The 23,017-nt window shown below is 45.0% G+C and overlaps 1 protein-coding gene across 2 annotated transcripts in view; it reads right to left on the bottom strand.

Moving 5' to 3' along the window:
* Positions 1 to 7,663: 7,663 nt before the first annotated feature.
* Positions 7,664 to 23,017, bottom strand: part of LOC149306490 (integrator complex subunit 1-like) — a 36,310-nt gene continuing 20,956 nt past the window's right edge. For both annotated transcript variants that reach the window (XM_089540049.1, XM_089540050.1), the window contains exons 26-47: positions 21,672 to 21,833; positions 20,617 to 20,763; positions 20,152 to 20,250; positions 19,641 to 19,765; positions 18,804 to 19,058; positions 18,369 to 18,528; positions 17,921 to 18,061; positions 16,911 to 17,091; positions 16,685 to 16,808; positions 16,394 to 16,524; positions 15,377 to 15,464; positions 14,836 to 15,062; positions 14,611 to 14,740; positions 14,064 to 14,197; positions 13,618 to 13,810; positions 12,868 to 12,995; positions 12,317 to 12,429; positions 11,329 to 11,442; positions 11,044 to 11,114; positions 10,859 to 10,950; positions 10,388 to 10,497; positions 7,664 to 8,409 (exon numbers count right to left, since the gene is read on the bottom strand). In XM_089540049.1, the coding sequence (XP_089396175.1) occupies positions 8,294 to 8,409; positions 10,388 to 10,497; positions 10,859 to 10,950; positions 11,044 to 11,114; positions 11,329 to 11,442; positions 12,317 to 12,429; positions 12,868 to 12,995; positions 13,618 to 13,810; positions 14,064 to 14,197; positions 14,611 to 14,740; positions 14,836 to 15,062; positions 15,377 to 15,464; positions 16,394 to 16,524; positions 16,685 to 16,808; positions 16,911 to 17,091; positions 17,921 to 18,061; positions 18,369 to 18,528; positions 18,804 to 19,058; positions 19,641 to 19,765; positions 20,152 to 20,250; positions 20,617 to 20,763; positions 21,672 to 21,833 (3,041 nt within the window). In that variant the 3' untranslated portion in view covers positions 7,664 to 8,293. The remainder of the gene's footprint in view (positions 8,410 to 10,387; positions 10,498 to 10,858; positions 10,951 to 11,043; positions 11,115 to 11,328; positions 11,443 to 12,316; positions 12,430 to 12,867; positions 12,996 to 13,617; positions 13,811 to 14,063; positions 14,198 to 14,610; positions 14,741 to 14,835; positions 15,063 to 15,376; positions 15,465 to 16,393; positions 16,525 to 16,684; positions 16,809 to 16,910; positions 17,092 to 17,920; positions 18,062 to 18,368; positions 18,529 to 18,803; positions 19,059 to 19,640; positions 19,766 to 20,151; positions 20,251 to 20,616; positions 20,764 to 21,671; positions 21,834 to 23,017) is intronic.

Genomic DNA, 23,017 nt, shown 5'->3' with positions numbered 1-23,017 from the left:
CAAGGAGGCGAAGTAAGGCTTTTCCCTTTCTTCACAGGGCTTCTGCCCATAAATTGGGTGGGAAAGATTAATAATACATACCATGTAATATATTGATGGCAGTTCTATGGGCGCGATATGGATCATATACATTAATATATAACCACTCTTACAAATAATTCACCGCTTTCCTCACCGTCTCATTGGTGGTCACCGGACAATGTATTTACTTTATGATAAGGATTATGGATGGCGTTATAAATGGCGGTGCCGCAACTCTGTTGTGTCCGCAACTTCCCCCCTCCTCTCTCGTAACGGTCCCCGTTCACTCGATTATTAATGTCTTCCCGAACAGTAGTGGCGCAAGGGCACAAACAATGCGGCATTAATATTTGATGCCGCATCTACCGCCTCCCCATTCATCATTTATAACAGGCTACAAAAACATGATAAAACATTTATTACGCATTTATAGATCATTTCACGACTAAAGCCAAGTTGTGTTATAAATGCATTATTAATCCTTTTTGCGCCGTTTATAGGGATCTCTTGTAATAAGGGTTTAGCATATGTTGCTCTACAACCGGGATAATAAATAGGACGTCAAACGCTGATGGGAAATATATTACACCGGAGAAACTTTGCTTTTCTCCCTCATTGGCTCAACACAGCGGAGAGAAATAGGGCAGGATAGACATCTGTTTGTACTTAGGTTACACTAGGAATTAATTGGCGCGTTGGAGGCCGCTCCGAAGACACAGAGTTGGGAAGGGCCCCAGATGGATTTTTAACAAAAGACTATTCAGTAGTGAAGGAAAGACACTAGCTGGGATCCAAAGAAGTCTGGCCAACAAAATTCTCTGCATCCAACAGCCTTCTAGCAGTTTCTAGTGTCGCCATTTTGTCTGGCAGGGTCATATCACTATTTGCTTCCCACAAATCTTACCCATTGCCAGACTTAGCTTGGAGTATGCAGTCTCCAACAACCAGTGTGGTGAAATGGTTTGGAGCAATGGACCAGGATTCGAATCCTGCTTCAGCTATGGAAACCCACTGCGTGATCCTGTCTTCTGCAAGTCACACTCTCTCAGAAAGGCAATGACAAACCCCAAAAGATATATCCAAAGGTATAAATAAAGCAGTACCATGCAACCCAATTCAGTACCTTGGGCATCACCAGTCCCCGCTACTTTATATCCCACAAGCCACAGGTTAATGTCAAGGGATTATGGAAACTATAGTCCAAGACATCTGAAAGGTAAAAGGTTCACACATACCCACTCGAGTTAGTTCATTTGGTCTCGTCCAAAGTCTTTGCTACCTGCTGAACTTGTTATTGTGTTATCCGTTGGCTATTTTTTTGGGATGTTATTACCCTTTATCGTTGCTCTTAATCTCTGTGTAAGTCACCTTATGTAATGTGTAAGCACTGGAAGGGCAGGTTATGAATCTATGTATCCATCCCTGCATACATATGCACACTCTCCAGCATTTCACAGATTGAAACTGGGAAGCTTGTAGCCAAGTGACATCAGAGTGTGGTCAATATGCTAAAAAGTATTAATAAGGAAGAACGTAAGAGTGTGGAGATGTTGTAGCGGATTGCTTTGGCTTGAGCCAACTGGGAAGTTCCTCTCCTTTGCTGAGTTAGCTGAATGCAAACTACTTTCTGCACTCAGTTTGCAGCAACTGGAGTAAGATGAGAGCAAAAGGGAAAAGCGGGAAGAAGAGAGAGAACCTGGCACATTTTAAAAGCAGCTGAAAAAGTAGGATGGCAGAGGATTAATTGGGAATATCCCTCCAATGTAATAAGAATATACTATTTATTTATAAATGTGGACCTGTCACTGAGTTTTCTTGGCAAGATTTGTCCAGAGGAAGGCTTCCCCTGAGGCTGAAAGAGTGTGACTTGCCTAAGGTCACTCAATGGGTTTCGATGGCTGAGTGGGGATTCGAACCCTGGTCTCCAGAGTCATGGTCCAATGCTCCAACCACTGCACCATGCTGGCTCTCATAGATAATTAAAGCTACGCATCATTGAGCGTGTTATAGAATCTCTGCCCATAATAAATACACAGCAATAACAAATAGGAAAAGCAATAACACATTCCTGCCTTCCTTCCCGAGAATGCCCATTCTTTGAACTCCTTCTTGGATTCTGAAGCAACCAAAGCTGTAGCAATGAGCTGAAGACGGCAAATTAGCAATAAACAATAATAGGTATTTAGTGGCTCTGTAGCTTGAAATCACCCTGCAAATATTAACCAATTAACCTCTCCTGCCCCGAGGAGGGATGTAAATTAATATTATGAGAGGAAGGCCGGCTGATGTTTTACAATTTCATCCTGCAGAAGCCCCAGGGGTGAAGGAAGGAGCCCATTTAAAGGCTAATTTCAGCACGGACGTCTGTGGTCATGTGGGGCTTGATGGGTAACTAGCCGCTACGAAGGTCTGAAAATGGGAATGGGGATATTACGTAGTGGCCCATACTCTTAGGCACTTTGGGGATTAACAGGCTGATTCCACTTTTTAAAGGATTTTTCCTTGGAAAATCCCTGTCATCGCTTAATCCCTTTGGAGTAGAGGAACGAATACCAAAATCAGGATGGTCTGTGCTATCATATTTCCAGTTTCTACGTATGGTTGCAAAAGTGAAGGAAGTGGATAGGAAGAAAAGAAATTCATCCAAAATATGGTGCTGGAGAAGGGTTTCATATACATCGTGAAAAAGACAAATCAATGGGTCCTAGAGCAAATCAAGCCAGAACTCTCCCTAGAAGCTGAGATGACTAAAGTGAGACTGTCGTACTTTGGACAGATCTGGAGAAGACACTAGAAAAGAGAATGATGCTTGGCAAAGTAGACGGCCGCAGAAGCAGAAGAAGGCATTGCATGTGCATAGAGTCCACCAAGGAACCCACAACAGACCTGCGTTTGCAAGACTTGACAAGGTGCCTTGGCGGTCTCCCATTCACAGCGTTGATATAAGTCGAAGCCGATTTGACGGCAGTTTGCAAGACAAACCAAACCTGAACTCTTTCTAGAAGGCGAGATGATGAAACTGAGGCTGTCGTACTTTGGGTGCATCTAGAGAAGACAGGACTCATTAGAAAAGACAATATTGCTTGGTCAGGTGGAAGGCAGTAGGAAAATCAGACAACTGCATTACGGAGTCAATCTGTATGTCCAATCTGAATTTTCCCCTACATCACCTCCAAATAACTTTGCCACCCAAAATTGATATCCCTTCTGGGATGGATGGATGGATAGATAGATAGACAGACAGAGACAGTCAGACAGCATTCTGCCACTCTCTGCCCTTTCCATCCTGACTTTTCTGTCTGCTAAGCCATCCAATTTCTTTCCTTCTCCGCTGCGGCTTCTAAACACTGGAACCAGAGACCGGGTTTTTTTAAAAAAAAACCATTCTAGCAACAATTAAGAATTTCATTATGATACAATAGGACAGTTATGGCTGCGGCGTAATTATTAAGCTATAATTGCTAATTGTCTTATTAGCATTTGACAATTATGCAAATAATGGCAAACAGGCCGTAATAGCAATAAAATGACTTTTTATTTTTACACTAATAAAGAGATTGCAGATTGCAGGAATGGCTGCCTTTTACTCTCTGGAGTTTATTGGGAATTACTCATGATGACCAGCCGCAAATGAAGCTCCAGCGAATGCTGTTAAGGGGGGAAGATGCGGCCCTTCTTGGAAATGGGTTGCTGGGGCTGACTAATGCATTTGGGGGCAGGTCTTTATGGGGCCAAATTATGTGCTGTCTTCGTGACTCTTTCTATGGGGTTGGTGTGTGTATGTGTGTGCAAATCCAACACCTCCTGGGATGCTTTTATAGTCTCCCGAGAGATTTTTTTATTAGAAAATATTTTAGAGATTTCTTCTCTAAAAGTGTGCATGCTTCTCTTCTAAGTAAGTTGCACCTCCTTGCTCTTTCTTTTAGCCTCACCAATGCTTCATGTGTAAACATTCATCTACACTGTAGAAACAAGGCAGTTTGACACCCGCTTTGAACGCTGTAGCTCCATCCTATCAAATCCTAGGATTTGTAGTTCTACATGGTCTTAAGCCTTCTTTGCCAAAGAGTGCTAGTGCCTCACCAAACTACAAATCCTAGGATTCTGTAGGATGGAGCCATGGCACTTAAAATGGTGCCAAATTGCATTATTTCTACAGTGTAGATGCATCTTTGGTTTCCATCAGGGCACAACCCCCCCCCCCCTCCAAACCCAAGTCACTTAGGACAGCCATAGCAACATTTCTCTGAAACGGCGTTTGGCCAGTCGCTGGTTCAGCCAGGAGTTAAAGCTACCCAATTGCAGAAGTGTGAGATTCATCATCCTTAAACTGCTATGGGAAATGCCACTGTGATTAGCCTCGGATTTCATTCTGGGCCCACCGTGGCCACTAAAGCCATCCGCTAAAACTTGCAAGGTTGAAAACCAACAGTTTGTTCTCCTTGTTTTCCACTGGGCTGAAGAAATCTCTGCTCAGACTTTTGAAAGCAATTCCAGGAAAGCAACAAATCTGGTGTCATGGGGAAGAAGGTATGGCCTTCGGCTGGATTTGGACCCAGAATGCAAGGGTCACCGCTGTAATTGTAAATGAACACCTCTAACACCATCTCATCCCACATCCTTGTCTGTTTTTGGAGAGATGCCTGAACACTCTGGTCTCGATGACTTGAAAACATCAGATCCTGCCTGATCTTGGAAGCTAAGTGAGGTCAAACATGATTAGAACTTGGAGGGGATACCCCCAGGTTATGTGGTCTATATTTCAGAGAAAGGCAATGGCAAACAACGTCTGAATATTCTTTGCCAAAGATAACCTTGAGAGCCAGTGTAGTGTAATGGTTTGAGCATTGGATTACAACTCTGGAGACCAAGGTTCGATTCTCCACTCGGTCAAAAAAACCTATTTCTTGGGCAAGTCACACACTTTCAGCTCCAGAAAACCCCATGACAGGAGTTTTTAATTTTGCCATAGGTCAGAAAAGTCTTGAAGGCACACAACAACAACAACGCCTTTATAACATGTTTCTGTATCCCCCATATTCCTATGGAACCTTGCTATATATGCTAACCTACATTTAGCCACAGCTTGGAAATGTTAATTTTTTAAAGACTACAAAACCCCAAATCCCCCACCAGCATGCTGACAGGGGCATTATGGGAAGAGTAGTCCTTTTTAGAAAATACACCTCTCACTCCCAAGCTCTACTTTGGCTTTAAAAGCTGGCTTTCAGCGTCTTCTTGACTGCTGCAACCTGCCACCCCATTCCAAGCAAAACTGCATTTATAAGGCCTGCAAACAGAAAAAGCTGTCAGATTTGTGCAGCTGGGGTGATCCAAAAGTAGAGAACAGGCTGAGTTGCACAGGGATGAAATACAGTAATAAACCAGCAGTGATGACAAGACGGGAGGTTGTCAGCGCTAAAATAACACAAGTACACACATGCACAGAGCCCTAGCCTTTTTACAGCATGTCGGATTTTGCTTTCCAAGTGCAAGAGGTCAAATTTCTCACCTGCCACCTATATCTGCAGCAAAACCTCCACAACCATCACTCTCTGCCTTTCCAAGATCTTCCCCTGTCAATAATTTTGCATTAAGTCCACTCTCCTTCCCTGCAATCACTGGTGCGAGTGTATTAAGATGGGCCACAATTGTGGTTAATACAAAAAAACAACAAGCCACAAGCTACTTTTAAGCTGTGGATGTGTGTGCAAACAATAGCTACACATCTTCCAATATTTCACAGATGAAAGCTGGGATACTTCTGGGCATCAGCGTGGTCAGAATGCCAAAAGTTAATAATGAAGAACATGCACCACAGGGAAAGGATGCAGCAGTTTGCTTTTGCCTGAGCCTCCTGGGAAGAGCACTATTTGCGAGTGCAAACTACTTCTGCATCTTGACTCCAGTGTGCAGCAAGTGAAATATCCTGAGGACCAAAGGAGGAAGGTGGAAAGAGGCGAAAGAAACTGGGACATTTTAAAATCATCTGGAAAGTAGAACATCTGAGGATTATTCAGGACTCTCCTTGCCAAATCGGGAGAGTTGGAGAATATGCAGCTGGCTCCCACCCAATTCTACCCATGCATCTGCTTTGTATTTGGCCTGCACCTTAGACTAGCTAAAGATCACCAGAAGTGGAAGATTTTCTATGGTAACCCCAAAGAAAACTATAACCCCCTTCTCAAAGCGGGATCAAATTGGCTTTTCCTCTGTTCTTTTGGAGGGGAGCAAAACTCAAACCAATTTGCTCCCCAAACTGCTGTTCCTTCCTTCAGACATGCCATCTATCCCAACTGTGCCTTCCTTCCTTCCTGCATGCCAAGCCCCAGTTTTAAACAAGGGAAGTTAAATAGAAGCATAAATAAAAGGAGCCCTTGGGCTCAGCATCCATTTCTACCCTGCATCTCTCCACACTCAAGGAAGAGCTCAACCCTGTGATGAAGTATCTAAAGTAGAGGAAAAGAGAGGCTTCCCATTTTTCTTGTCTCCTCAGTGAGTTCTTCAAAGGACCATCAATTCCATTGTCACCGAATATCTCCTGGAGACCTTTCATTAATTGACTTTCCAAACTTTTTTTTTTTTTTGTCCTACCAGGCCATCACTTCATCTGTATCTCGCCCTTTGCTACATCTTCTTACTTCAGGTCCCTCCGGAGCAGACAGGACTTGGTCTGCAACACCATGCCCTCCTGAACATGCCCAGTCCAATAATAACATCTGTGAAAAGGATCTTAGCAGACCACAAGCAAAGTGTGGGTCAACAGAACGATGTGCCACCCGCCCCAAAAAGTCAATACCATTTTAGACTGCATCAGTAAAGGTATAGTCTCCGAAACCGAGGGAAGTAATAATACCACTGTATTCTGCTTTGGCACATCATGGCAGTGGTAGAGAAAATGCTCTGAGTACAGGAGAGCCCATAGACTGTTCGCATTATTGTTATGTGCCTAAAGTCATTTCCAATTGGTGCAGCTGCATAAACTCCTCATTGGAAATGTTATTTTTATTTGAATGGGGCTTTACTCCCAGAGCCTGGGATAATGATGATAGACAGAAGCCTGAGGCTGAAAAGGTAAGGTGAAGAGAGAGGCTGCAAGCCAGAGGTAGCAAATGAGAGACGCACATGATATCTTCCAAAGTGCAAATATCATGGGAAACGGAAAGGACAGCGTGAGGTTCAACTAGACAATGATACAGGGCACAGAAAACCAAATATGGGAACTCTTCATGCACACTGCCAAGTATGTATTTGAACGTATTTTTAAAAGTGTGTTTACTAGGGGATGCCATTAATAGAGTAACAGTGTAAGAAGGTGTGCCAATGTAGCTCAGGGAGTGTGAACTATGTGGTCCTCCAAATATGGCTGGACCTTATCTTCCATCAGTCCTAACCAGCATTGCTGGTGGTGAGGAATGATGGGAAGTGCGGTCCAGCAACAACTGATGAGTCACACAACTCTGTTTCCAGAGAAATATATAAAGACCCAGAGAGAGAAAGAGAGAGAGAGATCTATATACTTATCTTTGTATTATGAGTATCTCTCTCCCCCCTCCAGCCCATCAGTTATTCTTCCTAGAGTCCATAAAATCAAAATCAAAGGGGAAATTAAGAAAATCAAATAAAATTAGGGAAGCACAACTGAAATAAAAGATTTTAATTTTTTAAGAGTAATAAACGTAATTATTAGGTCATTACTATTGAGAGGGTGACATGCCCTCCCATGTCCCACCAGGGTGCTCTAGCAAAACCACACTCCTCGGAAGTCACCAAAATACAGTTGGCCCTCCATATATGCAGGCTAGCCATCTGGAGATTGGAGCATCCTCAGATGGCCCCACCCCATTACTGTCAATAGCAGTGTGTGTACACAGCCAGGCTGATGCAACCACACGCACGCTGGCATCTACTGACACGAATAGGACTTGCGATCCTGTGTTTTCTGTTATCTGCACTGCACCTGTGCCAATACAGAGGGCCAAATGTATATGTCTCCTCCCCGCACCCCTGTACCTGAATCAGAAGTGTTCTCTGTTAGCCATCCTGTTCCATGCTCAGCAACAGGACTGTCATACCTTTCGCTTTTCACCTAAATTGGACAACCTTGTGTGGGATAAACTCACACTATCCCGAAATGTCTTTCTCTTCCTTCAGTGGGAAGATGTCTAGCATAGGCTTCCCTACTCCAAAAGGAATATGTATCTTCGGATACCCTGCCTTGCAGGTTTGGAGTCACTGTGGTCCCATCAAGCATCATGGGTCTTTGCCCTGTTCAGAGCATTGCTTCCATATGCAGAATCTTCAAGGCTTCCGAAATCTGGGAACTGGTGTCTACCTGTCCGTACATCCCGACCAAGAAGGCCCTCTGTAATAGTACGGCTGCATGTTCTGTTCAAAGGTGGGAGGAAGGATAATATTAGGTCAATTTGTCTAAGCCAGAAATGGGCACAGAACAGTCACTGCAAAGTTGTTGTGTATGTCCTGGAGAGATCCTGAATCCTCTCTCTCCCCCCGCTGCTATCTTTGGGCAAGATAAAACTTCTAATGTTGCTTGCTGGCTTCTCATATGGAGGAGAGTTGGGTCCCCAGGGAAAATGCAACATCGCCCACATTCTCTTCTTCCCACCAGAAAACAACATCACAGAGGACAAGACTGCTTGTATTCTCAGGGGTTCATTATCTGGTCAGACATCTGAGTCATGCAGATACCTCTAGCTTTCTGAACTCTGTTGCTTCCCTATTTGAGAATCTGGTTTTGTTTCTGGACTGCACACCTGCAAGCTCTCCCCCTTTCCAAAACTGAAGGAAAATGAACCCAGGTGGCCGCTGCAGGCTGATTCACAGCTTGCCCCTGAAATCTGATCAGGGAGGCCAGAAAATGGCATGCTGCTCCTGCTACTCAGATCAGAATCATCTCAGCCTAATGGGAATCTCAGCCAATATTTGTCAGATATCAAAGAAAAGGTTGTCAACTGACATTTGACCAGAACAACACAGACACACAAAGTCTGTCATGCCAGCCTTATGCTCAGCAAGTATTTGTTAGAAGGAATGCAGAGGCTAAGGATCCCAAACCTGACCTCAAGTATTTGAAAGGAAAGTGACATCTGGGCTCTGGGACTTGCACACCAAATGCCACTCCTGTTTTCAGAGCCAAATGCTATATGGTGAGCCAGAAAAGCTGGTTTTACTAAGGAAGGTGGCAGGGAGTGGGTAGGGGGAGTCAAGCAGAAGGAGAAGCTATAAAGACAGTCCTTTTGAAATTGGTTGGGGGGGGGGGACTTGTTTAGCACCAAGAGCAGCTTTAGAAACAACACAGGAGAACTGCCGGAAATAGTGGTCTGATCCTGTTGGGAGTCCCAACTAGAGCAAATCTACTGAAATAAACCAAAGAACAGTGAATCAACACTTATATAAAATCCATTCATTCAACGGGCTGCCCTGAACTATTGACAGAATTCAAAAGTCGCACTGTCTTGCAAAGCTTTTTCAATAATTTAGCCTGCAACTTATTATTATTTCTTTAATATATGGTTTGCCCACTCGGCCAAAGGGCTACACCATTCCTAATTCCCTGCTTAGGCAATGCTGGTCATATTTATTTCAAACAACAGGTTCACGTGTTGCACTATCCCATCTGAGACAGTGCTTCTGTATTAAACCAGAGCATCTAGTTCTACCTGTATGTAGAACCTAATGCATTCTTTATGTTTGTTTATTCAATTAAATGCATATGCCACTCAAGCTCTTAAGGAATATTTAATTGCTGCTGGTATGTTCTAAAACAGGGATGGGCTACTGCACATAAAATCACTTGAAAATAGGCCTTTTTTTCTTTCAAATTTTAGTCTGGGGCTTCAGGGGCTGAACTTGGGGCCATGCCTGGGGTTTCAGGGGCCACATACAGCACAAGGGCCACACTTTGTCCACCCCTGTTCTAAAAGACTTGGACCTAAATCAAACTAAGCAACCCGGGAAATCAATGGGAGTTTACAAGAGTTTTGATTTACAAAGTACCCATTGATTCCATTGATTTGCTCTAGTGGGCATTAACAATTCAGTACAGAAGTTGGCATTTAAATGGCCTTTTCTCACGTCAAAACCCTTTATTCACCCAAGTGCTGCAGTGCTTACAACACCCTTCCCCAGCCTGGTGGCTTCTAGATGCATTGGACTACAACTCCCCAGGGATCATAGCCCAATATATCTAGAGGACCTCAGGTTGGGAGAAGATTACCTCACAACAGCCCTGCATGGCAGGGATCACATTATCTGTGTCAACAATGAGTTAGGCTACATGGACCCAATACCAGATCCATTCTGGCTCTGTGGTTCTATTTGTTTTGGGAAAGTGCTCCGTCCTTACCTTGGCACAGGAGTGTATATTCAGGCAGGTTCCTCAGGGCTGTTTGAACGACCTCAAAGTCACGGCTGCCAAGGCAGTACATGAATGTGGGGAGAAAATCGGCTGCAATGCTGGATGATTTCAAAACCAAGAGGGAAAACAGAAAGCATCCCAATGAGCTGAGGTTGTAAAAAGGGCCCAGCAGGATTGGATCAACCCATTTCCTCACCGGGACACCCCACAGATAATCCCAAAAGCAAGACATGAATCCTCAGTGCTTCCTATTTTTCAGCCAGAGCACAAGAATCCTCAGTGCCTAGAGTAGGCCTGCGGAAATACACTGCCCTCCCACTGCTGTCAGACTGCAGCTTCCATCAGCCCTAACCGGCCATGGCGAGGATGGAGGATGCAGTCCAACCATACCAGGCCATATCAGAGGCCCTTGGTTCAACTCTCCTGCCTCTACCACCCCAAAAGTTCAGCCTCTCCCACCTGGGGTTATTCTGGATAGAGCGCAGAGCAAGGCTGAAGGCCAGATTCCGGCAGGTTTCTTCAGGGGAACTCATCAGCCTTTGGAGGTGAGTCTGAAGGGAGAGAAAAATAACAATGGCGCTTGAATGGAAAACTGTTTAAGAGTCCAAGAGCAATCTAGCAAAAAAAGAGGCTGCCCAACTTACGGAAAAGAATGCCAGGATTTCCGGCCTCCGCCGGGACATCTCATCAATGTCGCTCAGCACTTCCAAGATGTCTGGGGAATGGGAGACAATAAAGGAACAGAAGAAAAAAGTTGACAAATCCTTAAAGAAATCTCAGCCCACTCTGTAGCTGAAAAATAACAAACATCTCCATAGTATTTTGCTTGCATTATTGAGTTGCTGTGTGTGTAACACACTCATAGGATCTTGGTGGGGGGGTAGTGGGGGTCCCACCAAAGAAGTGGCATGGCAGCCATCTGTACTCACCCTCTACGGTTTGACCTCTGGCGAGCCTCTTCATGTATGGGGACATTTCCGCTGGGGTGAGCGGAGTGAAAAGGGAGATGTTGACGAGAGGCAAAGAACCGGCTCCTGTTTCATCTGAAGACCAGAAAGAAAGAGAGAGGCTTTCCTTAGGAGGTCTGTCTCCAAGTAGAATCTGAGCTCTTTGCTCCTAACTCCACTATGGCTGTAACTTGCCAAAGCAGTAAGCTGTTGTCCTGCTCCATACTGCTGCCACACTGCAGCAGGAATCCTGCGACCATTGAGTAAGGTGGAGGTAAGAAAAGGCTGAGCAGAGGCATCCTGAGCATCTATCATGTTTAGTCTGGTATCATGTGGCTTCCTGTCTGTCTCTGAGTAGTGACAAAAAGAAATCTATATTGTGTGGAGACCTTTCACACCAACCCAAGGAATTTCTGTGGACAAGCAAATACAAACATAGCTGGAATTCTGCCTTTCTCCAAACCACCCCATTCAGTTTGTTAGGAGATTGTGGGCATTGTAGTTCAACACATCCAAAGGATGCCAAATTGGAAAAGGCTGGTCCAGAGCATTTGGGGTGTGTGTGTGCCAAAACACATCCAAAATCAAAGGTGGATCTAACGTTTCCTGTTGGCTCCAGGTGACCAAGAACATTCTGATTATCTTCAAGGCTTATCTTCAAGGCTCAAGGAGTTAGTCTTTCTTCTTTGGGGAAAAATATGGATTTGTTTTAATAATATCAATATCAATAATAATAATAATAATAATGATAATGATGATAATGATAATAATAATAATATTTTGTGTATGGATTTTGAAGAATGCAGCCCCAAACCCCTTCCAAAACCACAATCCCATAGATGGTGTCACTAGAGAAAACTAGTCTTAAGTCCCATGTCATCCAACAGTCAGTCCAAATTTCCAAAGGGCATGGGCAGAGGCAAAACTACTGGTTCTTGTTCTTATCTGGGGGGTAAAGCACCCAACTCACCCTCCTTGTCATCCTCGGCCCCTCTGTCTGACATGCCATTTTTGCTGGGCAAGCTCAGACCAGCCAGGAGAGATTTCAGCATGGCCAGGTCGCTGTTGTCTGATGAAAGGTCACTGTGGAGAAGAGGAAAAGCCATTTTAGGCTTGTTTATTTGTTTAATTTACAACCCATTTTTCCAGGTACAGGAAAGGCAGCTTACAAGAAATTAAAACCAAGTACAGCTAAAACCTATTTGATCCAAAGGTTTAACAACTGTTAAATAAACAATTCTATTGAAAACACGCACCTGAAGATTTTAAAAGTTAGGCAAGCTCATAGAGGGAGATAAAGTTTTTCAGATAGCCTTGACCAAAGCCATGTAGGGCTTTAACGGTCATAACCTTTGAATTGTGCCTGGAAATGGGCCAGTAGCTAATAAAGCTATTGAACATGGGAATCATGTGTTATCTGTTCCCTGGATTCCTGTTCAATACCCTTCTATATAGTCAGATCTGTCCCTTGCCCCCCTTCCTCCATGTGGGATCAGAATAAGAAAAAGAGAACAAACTTACTGGAGAGGATCTGAATGCTTTTGCAAGAATGAGATGGCTGCCTGGGCATTGGAGGTGATGTACTTGTGGATGAACTGGACAAACTTGGAAATGAAGGTGGCAAGGTGGCGAGAAGATTTCCGGTAGCTCTAAAGCCAAACAAATGCAAATGCAGGTGGAATTTCAGAAGCAAACTCGGTGCCCTCATCCTCCCAGAACCCCAAAAGCTTATTAGGGATGATGGGTTCTGTAATCCAATACATCTGAAGGTTCCTAGGTTAGAGAATCCTTCAGATGTGTTGGACTTCAGTGCCCATCAACCTTATTAAGCTTCTGGATTGGAGGAGAGTTGGTTAAGAGGATGGCGAAGCTACTTCTTTGGATAACAACTCCCAGGATTTGGAAGTAGTTTTCCAAACAAGTAACTTGAGAGCCTGCGTAATGTAGTGGTTTGAGCCTTGGACTATAACTCTGAAGACCCGGGTTTGAATCCCAGCTCAGCCATGTAAACCCACTGGGTGACCCTGGCCAAGTCACATAGCTTCAGTGGATGGCAATAGCAAAAACCCTTCTAAACAAAACTTGCCAAGAAAACCCCATGGCCTTAGGGTCGTCATAAGTCGGAAATGACTTAAAGACACACAACAACAACAACTTTTCCATATTCTCATGCCCTACATGTATGGGTGAAGCCACAGAAGCCCAGAGATTCCATGACATCCAGTTCCCTAAACCCCCAATTTTGTTCTCTGTCTGAAAAGGGTCTCTTACCTGAAGCAAGCCAATGAAGGAGAGGAGACAATCCCACAGTGCCCCCTGGTGCTCGCTCTGGAAGACCTGCGGCTGAAGCAGTTCCAGGATGCCTAAGACATGGATGAAGAAGGTGAGATGGTTCTGCTGGCGGAACTCTTGGAAGTTGAGATGGACCCGGCCGTGCAGCAAGGCCGCCATCATTGGTAAGTGCCTGGGAATAAAGAAAGAAGGAGAGGACAGTGGTAAATCTTGGACTCTTTTGTAGCAGGTAAATACAGGAGAACTAGTAGTACCAGAGTGGTGATACTAGGAGTATAAGAAAAGAAGGGTAAAGATATGTACTCTACTTTTCTATGAGAATCCTGGATTATCCCTCTCTGTCCATCCATCCATCCACCCACTTCTGGTGGTTCTAAGCTTTCAAAGCTGAAAAGTCCCCCAAATGAAACAAGCTGGGCAGAAACCTGAGCAGGAGGATGGGATGAGCCACGGCTAACTTCCGACATGCCATGTTGGCATCCCACAGCCGGTTCCCGCTGCTCTTCGAATCGCTGGAGTCGGCGAGGAGAGTGATGAACCGGTGGACCAGGCCATCGAGCTGTGGAGAAAACCATAAAAGCATGTGAGAGAAGAAGGCTAGAGTTCTGGGCTGCCAGTTTATCAGGGACACTGGAGGACACCTCTTCCATCCTTCTAGTACTTGCTGTAGAAGGAGGAAGAGGAAAGAACAAGGAATATAGAAATTATGGCTCCAGTAAACTCAGCATGCATGTTATGTTCTCATTTTTTATGGAAGAAAGGATTTTGTGGTAGAGGCGTGTGTTCACAAGGATAGTAGGTAGTAGCCAGAATGGGGGGCACCAGGATACCAATTTCTACTTTTGTACCTTTGAGTCACCTGCCCCTCAACAGGTGCTTTGATCTACAGATCAGGAATAGCAGGACCCAACACATTCCCAGAGTGTGTGTACAAACAGTGCTATTGCAATTCTTTTCCCTCCCAATTCTTACTTTGCAAGTGCTGCTGGCTGTGGCCCCTTCACTGGACAACAGGGTTTCTGGCACTGGGACCAAGAGCTCTGGCAGCTGAAGGTACATTTGCAGGAGGAGGTCTTGGCAATGTTTTCCCACTGAGCTAGAACTGAAAAGAAAAGGTGGATGATATGAGATGGGTATTCTAAGAACCTGAAAATGGAGGGGGGTGGTTAAGTTTTTTTCGAAGTAAGAGACTCTCACCTACTCCCACGCTGCTGGATGCAGGCTGTCAGGTATTCAGTGACTTTTTTAATGCTCTCTACATCTCCATGGCAGCAACTGAGCAAGAGCGGCAGCCGGGACTGGGTGACGGAGCAGGAGGCTTCTTCGGGATTCTTGCTCCGAGTCTCTGACTCTGCCAGGATCAGTTCCACCAAGCTGATTAGTTCTGGAGCCTTCAGCCTGAGGACAAACTCTTCTTGCCGCTTCTGCAATGATTCAAAGTTGGGCAGAACCAGAATGAAGAACTGTCCTGCTTCTCCTCTGGATATTAATAGGTGTGGGAAGAGAGAGACTATCTACCTGTGTTTTTAGTGACACACTACCTCTGGATCTACAGATAGTGGGGGGAAAGGGCAAGAACTAACCGCCATCCAAAGTCCCTTAATCTCTATGACACAATGTTAGGTCTCCTGTATTGGATTTGGAAGATGCCTTGACATAACTAATAATCCAGAGATCAAGTGCACCCCTTTAAACCTGCCTCTCCCTTGAATTCCACAATGGAAGACGAATACGTTACCTGCGGCATCCTCTGATCCCTTCCTTGCCAAATCCGAGGGATATGAATGCAGGCCCACAGGAAATCCAAGGAGGCCGTTGGGTCAAATCTGTCAAAAGACAAAGAAAGCCAGAGTGTCAGTTCCAAAGGGATTGGGAAAGGGATTCCTGGTTTCCTCCAGCTCCTCCAGGGACGCCATTCATCACTTGATGACAGAAAAATAACTGTCAAGACTGCCTCCATCTCACAATGATCAGATTCTCTGAACTCCTTTCCCCACTCCCTTCTAACGCTCTATTTTGCTTCTTGGAACCAGGCAGGAAAAAATGCTGAAAGGGTGTCTTCCCTCCCTCACCATCCCTTTTTCATTTTTACAGACGTCATGGCTTCAGTATAGATTGTCAGGCACAGCCTTGCTATGCATAAGCTAGGGATAGGATTTGTATGGTACTTTCAGTGTTGTTGGACTGCAAATCCCACCACAGGCTGTGCTGACTATGTGTGGTGGGCTTTGCAGTAGCACATGTGAGAGCTCCATTATTCTTGTCTTTGTTATAAACAGTGAGAACCATTTTAGGTAAAGAGTGGAGTGTATGAATCTTTTGTTTATTTTGTTAAAAATTGTGGGTGACCATGGGCAGGTCAGACTTTCTCATTCTCAGAGGAAGGCAATGGCAAAGCCAGAACAAATCTGGCCAAGAAAACCCCATGCTAGAGTCACCATATGTTGGAAACAACTTGAAAGCTCACAACCACAACATATAAATGTTTTAAATAAATAAATAGCAGGTGACAGGAAAGGAGACTCTAAATGAGGATCTCGCCATTGTGAGTCCCTTTTCCCATGCCTACCTGTCTCACTCCCTGAAACATGCAAATAATGTCTTGATGCAAGCCTGCTTTGAACACAGGCCAATTTAAATGCAAGTGTAATAAGAGCTTGCATGCACTGTGTGAAACAACACACACATGCACTTTCTCAAAATTGGCAATTACTACCCAATTTGTAAGGTACGGCTCATGTCTGGGAAAACTCACCGGTGCTCTCGGTTCTTGCAGAGCAGGATCTTAATGCAGTGGTGCAGGGTAGTCCAGCTGGACTGGTGCGTCAGGAGAGCCAAAAGGTATGGGCGGAAAGAGGGCAGCTCCGACTCGGAAGAGCTTTCATCCTGGAGAGAAAAAGGGAAAGCTTACAATGGAGGGCAGAGTGAGAAATGGGGAAGAGGTAATGCAGATGGATATTTGGGCTCCACGCATTTATACCAGCCTTGGCCTGGACCTCAGCAGTATAGGGTTTATTGGTCATAACTGATAACATCAGATTCTGACCTTCTTCCAGGAGAACAGCAGCTTCTGTTGGAGATCTGGGCAATTGCTGATCACTTCAGGGTCCAGCATTTCCAGCCAGTCAATGAAAAGGCCGGATGGAGGTCCCAGACAGGCAGTTTCAATACTAAAAGGTTAAAAAAAGCCAGAGTTCAGTTGGTAAAAACGACATTCAGCTGGGCTGCTGAGAGAGAGAGACTAAGAGACCACAGACCCATTCCCAGCTCACCTGCCGCTCTCGACTTCTTTCTTCACAATGGGCTCTTCCTTGTCCTGGAGCAGCAAGGAGCTCACCACAGAAATGGGCCCAGTGGTGGGAAAGCGGGATGAAGTCTCCATGGTGACTGAGAAGAGGGCTGCCAAGAGCTCCTCCAGGTAGGGCGAGTGCGTTTCCGTCAGGCCTCTGAGGACTAGGGTGGGATGGGGGCAAGAGGGACAAAAAGAGTTAGGCAACAGGTTGTGTTGAGATCTAGAAACCAGAACCTCCCTCAACTAGTGTTGAGGGTATGACAAATGTTGGATGGTATGACAAAAATAAACTTTCCAAGAAAGTAACAGCTCCAGCCTCTTAAGAGCATGATGATGAGAAGCCAGAATTTCCAAACCAGCATTGGCAGGTGGCTTCTATGTCAGAGGAGTGATGAATCCAATGTGAATTTTATTCCTGATATTAATGGAACTGTTCAAGGTGTTGAATCTATTTGTAAGACAAAGTCCAGCACTTTCAAAACCTTGGAAAAAATCCAGAGTGGATTCACTGCAGCCTAGATACAGAAGCCATCTGCTACTGATAGTCTCCATCTGGTCTTCTGGAATTCTCCAGGCAGCTACATTTCCTTTCATTCAGAAAGACAGAAAGGAATCTTCTGGCACCTTTGCGACACACTGAGAAAAATACATTTGTAGCATAAGCTTCCGTGGATTTCTGTTAACGTCATCAGATAGAACTGGTATCCAGGAAAGCTTATGCAAGTCATTTTTCTTCTCAATGAATCTCAGATCTGCTGCTGCTGTAGGATTCCTTGAAAACTTACCATTCTAAATGTCTGTTGGAATGAAATATGTTTTAAATAAAGTAGCTTTAGTGTTTTTGTCTTCTAATATTGAAACAGGCTGATGCAGCTGTGTCCTTTAATATTCCTGACTCATGATGCCCTTGTCTGACGGTTCCTCCCTTCTATACAAGTTTCCTGCATGTAGACTGGCTTTAGGGGAGCATCAAGGGGCAAACAGGCCTACCTTTGCTGACCAGCTCAGGCTCCACGTTATATTTCTCGCCACTCTTCAAGGTGGTGACAATGGCACACACAGTGGAGCCAATCACATCAGTGTCGCGACGGAACGCCAGAGCTTCAGCTAGGTGCAAGAAGCCACCCCGCACTGCCATGTAAAGGAGAGGAAATGAATGTTTAAGTATATGCTTTGCATGACGGAAGATGCCCAGTTGAAGGCCTCAGGCCAGTCAGAATGGAAGCACAGGGCAAGCAGATCAGGGATAGGAAAAGATAATCCTTTGCCAGAAAACTACTGCCAGTCAGAGCAAACAATATTGAGCTATATGGATAAATACATTCTGAGCTTAAATAGGAAAGAAATATTTTCATTACCACTGCTATCACCAGAGAAAAGCCCCTGTCCAATTTTGAAATTTCTGTTTCTGTTTTTGAGTGTCCAGAGCCTCTCTTACCATCATTGATCCGATGCCTGGAAGAATATTGAACGGCAAAGGACTTGAGCTGAGTCCGAAGAGGTCCCTCCTCCACAGCTGGATTCTCAAGCCACTGCAACATCTGCATGAGGACTTTGAAGAACAGTGTAGAGAAGGTCGCATCTTGGGGGATGCAGTGCTGAAGAGGGGAGGAGCAGAGATTACAGACAGAATGTATAGAGGGGTCAACAAGCCAGAAAGTGCAACACAAAGTGCAACACAGATCCTTAATGAAATGAGGACAGGTTGATTTTTCTATATCCTTATGGTCGGCATAAGGATCTGCTGACCTAATGCTGGCCATTAGTATCTGGGATCCACATTTCAGGGACCCAGAAAGTTTCTACTTTGATTCCATTTGCCATCCTTGAAAACAGCAGATTCCTCCCAATGACCAGCTGCCAATGTTCTCACCTGATACTGGCACAGCAAGCGCATGAGCGGACAAGACACGACATGGTTTCGGTGCATCGCCATCACCAGTGTCCCGCCATGGGGAGAGTTCAGCAGAGCGGCCATTGCCTGGAAAAGCTTCACAGCGGTTCCTGGCACTGGAGGGTTTCCCTGGCGGATCTGTGCCAGCTCCTGTCCCAGCGCCTGCTGCAGAGCCAAGGCGAGGGGGCGCGGATTTGAATTTTGCCACCGGGGATCTGGAGTCAATTGAAACAACTGTCCAAGGAAAGACCAGAAAGTGTCAAAGAGAATGCAAAATAAAAGAATCACATTTCCTATCGACTAGGTGCAGTTTGGTGCAAAAAGAACCTACCAAATTTCTATGTCAAACACAGACATATACACACAGAATTCAATGGATCAGAAATTAGATTTGCTTATTCCCAAACATCAAACTTGGCTTTCCACAATCTTCAGAATAGTTAGTTGGCATTTGTGGGGAGAAAAAAAGGAAATAAGCAAATTTTATGGAGACAAAAGCTCAAGGCCCAACAGGAAGGCTGGAAATGGGAATAAAAATAACAGTTGTTGTTGTTGTTGTTGTTATGTCCCTTCAAGTCATTTCTGATTTATGGAAACCCTAAAGCAAACGTATCACAGTATTTTCTTGGCAAGATTTGTTAAGAGAGAGCTTGCCATTGCAAACTCTGAGGCTGAGAGAGTGTGACTTGCCTAAGGTCACCCACTGGTTTTCCATGGAGGAGTGTGGAGTCAAATCCTGGTCTCCCAGAGTCCTAGTGCAACACTTAAACCATTAAACTATGATTGCTCTGCTCTCAGATTATAAAAATGCTTTACCTGGAGAAGGATGCCTGGAAAGTCATCCTCTGGGCCAAGAACTCGGATCTGGGCCAAAGCTCGGATCCTGCCCTGCCCCAGCGGAGTATCAAGGCTGCTTTTGGCTCGCGGAGCATCATCACTGTCTGTTGAGAAATCAGAGGTGACATGTAAATGGGGCCTGCTTCAAGACACTGGAGCTCATAAAGTTTCTCACACACAGAAACATACCCGTAAGGTAACATATCGAGCAAGGTGGTGAGTCTCAAGTCCTGGGGCTAAAGTTAGCTTTCCTGGGATCCTAATGCTGTACGTAGGGCTTCCCTATGATGTAATGCTTTGGTGTAATGTTTCTGAGTTTTTCCCCATCCTAAAATCTGAAACGTCCTTCTTCAGCCTTAGTCAAGGGCAGAAAAAACTTCAACCTGAAATATACTGTCATTTTGGGTCCTTTTGCCTTACCCACCATGGAAAAGTAGGTTCCTGTTTGTTGGATGTTAGCTACCCTCGAGTGAAGGTCCAGTTTACTTACCTCTGCGAGATGGCAGGGAGGTGGTGAGAAGGGAATGGAAAGTCTGCCCACCAGTAGCTCCTCTTTCATGCTGCACCTCCACAAGGTGAGCCATATAATCTGAAAGAGAACATGAACATGAGCAAGAGACAGCAAGTATGTTCATATACTGAATCCATAGCTTGGAATCCATAGCTTTTTGATTTGAACAGTAACTTCCAGAATTCCAGAAGATATAAAGGAATCCTGCAGAATCTCTGAAACTTGCTGCATTTGATGAAGAGAACTGGAGCCCCCAAAGCCTTATGTTAGAAATTTATTTTTCCCTGTTAACCTTAAAAGGTGCAGCCAGCACATTGTCTGCTTACTTTGCTTCTCTGATGTAGCAGAATCGAAATACACAAAATAGAGAGGCCTCTCGGTGGCTGCAAGGTTTTGCCTAGCATTAGAGACGGAAGGCATCCTTCCCAAGTTGAGCATCCTTACTCTTGTCCATGATGTTCTGCTCCAATGTCTGAGGGTCGTGTGACACGGCCTGATCCAGATACTGCAGAAGTTTACTCATGCTGGAAACGGGAATGCCGAAGGACTGGACAAAGAGGAGCAGTTGCTGGGGCTCAAGGTCCTGCAGTGCTGGAACAAAACACTCCCAGAGTCACAACCAGCCGGCTTCTGGTTCATCTCACCCCATTAACAAACATTTGTGTTAAGTTTTCTGAAACAGCATGGTGCAGTGGATAGGATACTGGACCAGGAATTTGGGAGATGCATAATCCCCCTGAGTCATGAAACTTACTGGGTGATCTTGGGCCAGTCACACATTCTCACCCTGCTCTACCTCACAGGGGTGTTGTGAAGATGAAGTGTTGAAAGCTGGATAGCCATGTACTCTGCCTTCAGAAATGTAACTAATAGGGTTTTAGGCACAACCAGCTAGACCATAAAATACCAAAATGCCATCCTGGAGGGGATGACCACATAGATACAATGCTCCTCTTGCACAACCAAGGGGCCCTACTTCCAGGTGGCAGAACAGTTCTCTCTTTGCACAGAACTGCAAAAGCCTAACACTGGCCCCATACAGACAGGCCAAAATAAGGCTGCTTCAGGTCACTTTGGAGGTATCCTGTTTAAATGATGCGTGCGTACTAGGAGACTGGGAGCTGCGCCAAAGATGTGCTCCAGTCCTTAGGACTGGATTGTGGCTTTGGTGCAGCTTTCGGACTCTTAGGATGCATGCATCATTTAAACAGCATACCTCCAAAGTGACCCGAAGCAGCTTTATTTTGGCTTGTCTGTATGGGGCCACTATCGAGGGAATGGCCCACTGTATCTGAATCTCTTTGTTTCCATATATTCCTCAGAAGAGGACTGAGGTGGCACAGGTTCAAGTCATCACACCACAAGACTTCTTCTGCATGACTTTGGACCAGCTGCCATCTCTTTGACTTCATAGACTGGGGTATCTTTCCACAATCCTACATGGCTTAGCATACTGTAGTAGTTCCACATGCATAACCACACTATGCTGAGCTACCTACCAGCATCCACCAACCGAGGCACCTCCGAGCGGATCATGCGCAGCTTCAGCCAGTCGGGGAGAAGCAGAGCCTCCTCTGACGTGTCCACCAAGAAAGCTGTGGGAAGGGGCTTCTTTTCCGGAAACCAGATGTCCAGTAATGTGTAAAAGTTGCCATCCCCGGCTTTAAAAGAACATTTAGAAAAACTAAGCTGTTGCCTTGTATGTATTTCCAGCATTCAAAATTGCCTTCAACCTAGTGCCCTCGAGATGTTTTGTACGACATCTCCCATTGTCCTTAACCAGCACCATTGCTCATTTGAGGCGAGGAAGGTGGGATTTATAGGGATTTATATGAACTTATAGATGAAAGGCCCTCCTTCCATCTTAGCTGCCGCTGCCCTGGGAAATACTGGGAGGCTACTGGGATGCAGTGTCTTCTGGACTTAATTCCCTCCCAGCTTCCATCCCCTTTTCCTTTTGTGTCATGTTGGCTCTTGAGCATAAGACCCAAAATCCTGGGATCACTGGCCCTATTGGCTGGAGGATTCTGAGACTCATAGTCAAAAATAATAATAATAAATAAAAATAAAATATTTATTTCTAGCCCGCCTTTCCAATGATCAAGGCGGATTACATACACATGCCAGTACAGCATACCAATACAATATAAGACACAATAAAAACAGAAAAAACTTTACAGTGGACCCTTGTTATACGCTGGGGTTTGGTTCCAAGATCCCCCGTGTATAACAAAATCCGTGTATGCTCAAGTCCCATTAAATGTAATGGCACAGCAAAATGGTGTCCCTTATAAAAAATGGAAAATCAAGGTAACTTTATACTTTTTTGGAACATTTTTAAACCGTGTATGCTTGAATCCGTGTATAAAAAATCCGTGTATAAGAAGGGCCGACTACATTAAAAACTGCAGTAGCAATTACAAATTACAAAATCTAGCTAGCTCGAAATACTACAACAAAAACAGTAAGAGAGGGGAGGGCTACATCGGGGAGAGCTAGGGAAAAGCCTGTTGCAACAGGTAAGTTTTTAACTCCTTCTTGAACTGGTCAAGAGAGGTGGCCGAGCGGAGCTCACCGGGAAGCGAGTTCCAGAGCTTTGGGGCTGAGATAGAGAAGGCCCTCTGCGTTGTCATGGCATATTTTGAGTCTGGAACTCTCAAGAGTTGCTTCCCGGCCGATCTGAGAGCGCGGGGCGGATTATATGGAGAGAGACGGCGCTCCAAGAACCCTGGGCCCAAGTCATTTAGGGCTTTATAGGTAATAACCAACACCTTGTATTGCGCCCGGAAGCGAATAGGCAGCCAGTGTAGATCTTAAATACCGGTGTTATATGGCTGGCCCTGGA

Source organism: Sceloporus occidentalis, unplaced genomic scaffold (genome assembly GCF_023333645.1).
Source record: "Sceloporus occidentalis isolate IW3139 unplaced genomic scaffold, rSceOcc1.0.p SCAF_10, whole genome shotgun sequence".
Classification (NCBI taxonomy): Eukaryota; Metazoa; Chordata; class Lepidosauria; order Squamata; family Phrynosomatidae; genus Sceloporus; species Sceloporus occidentalis.
This window is presented reverse-complemented; position numbering and strand designations above follow the sequence as displayed.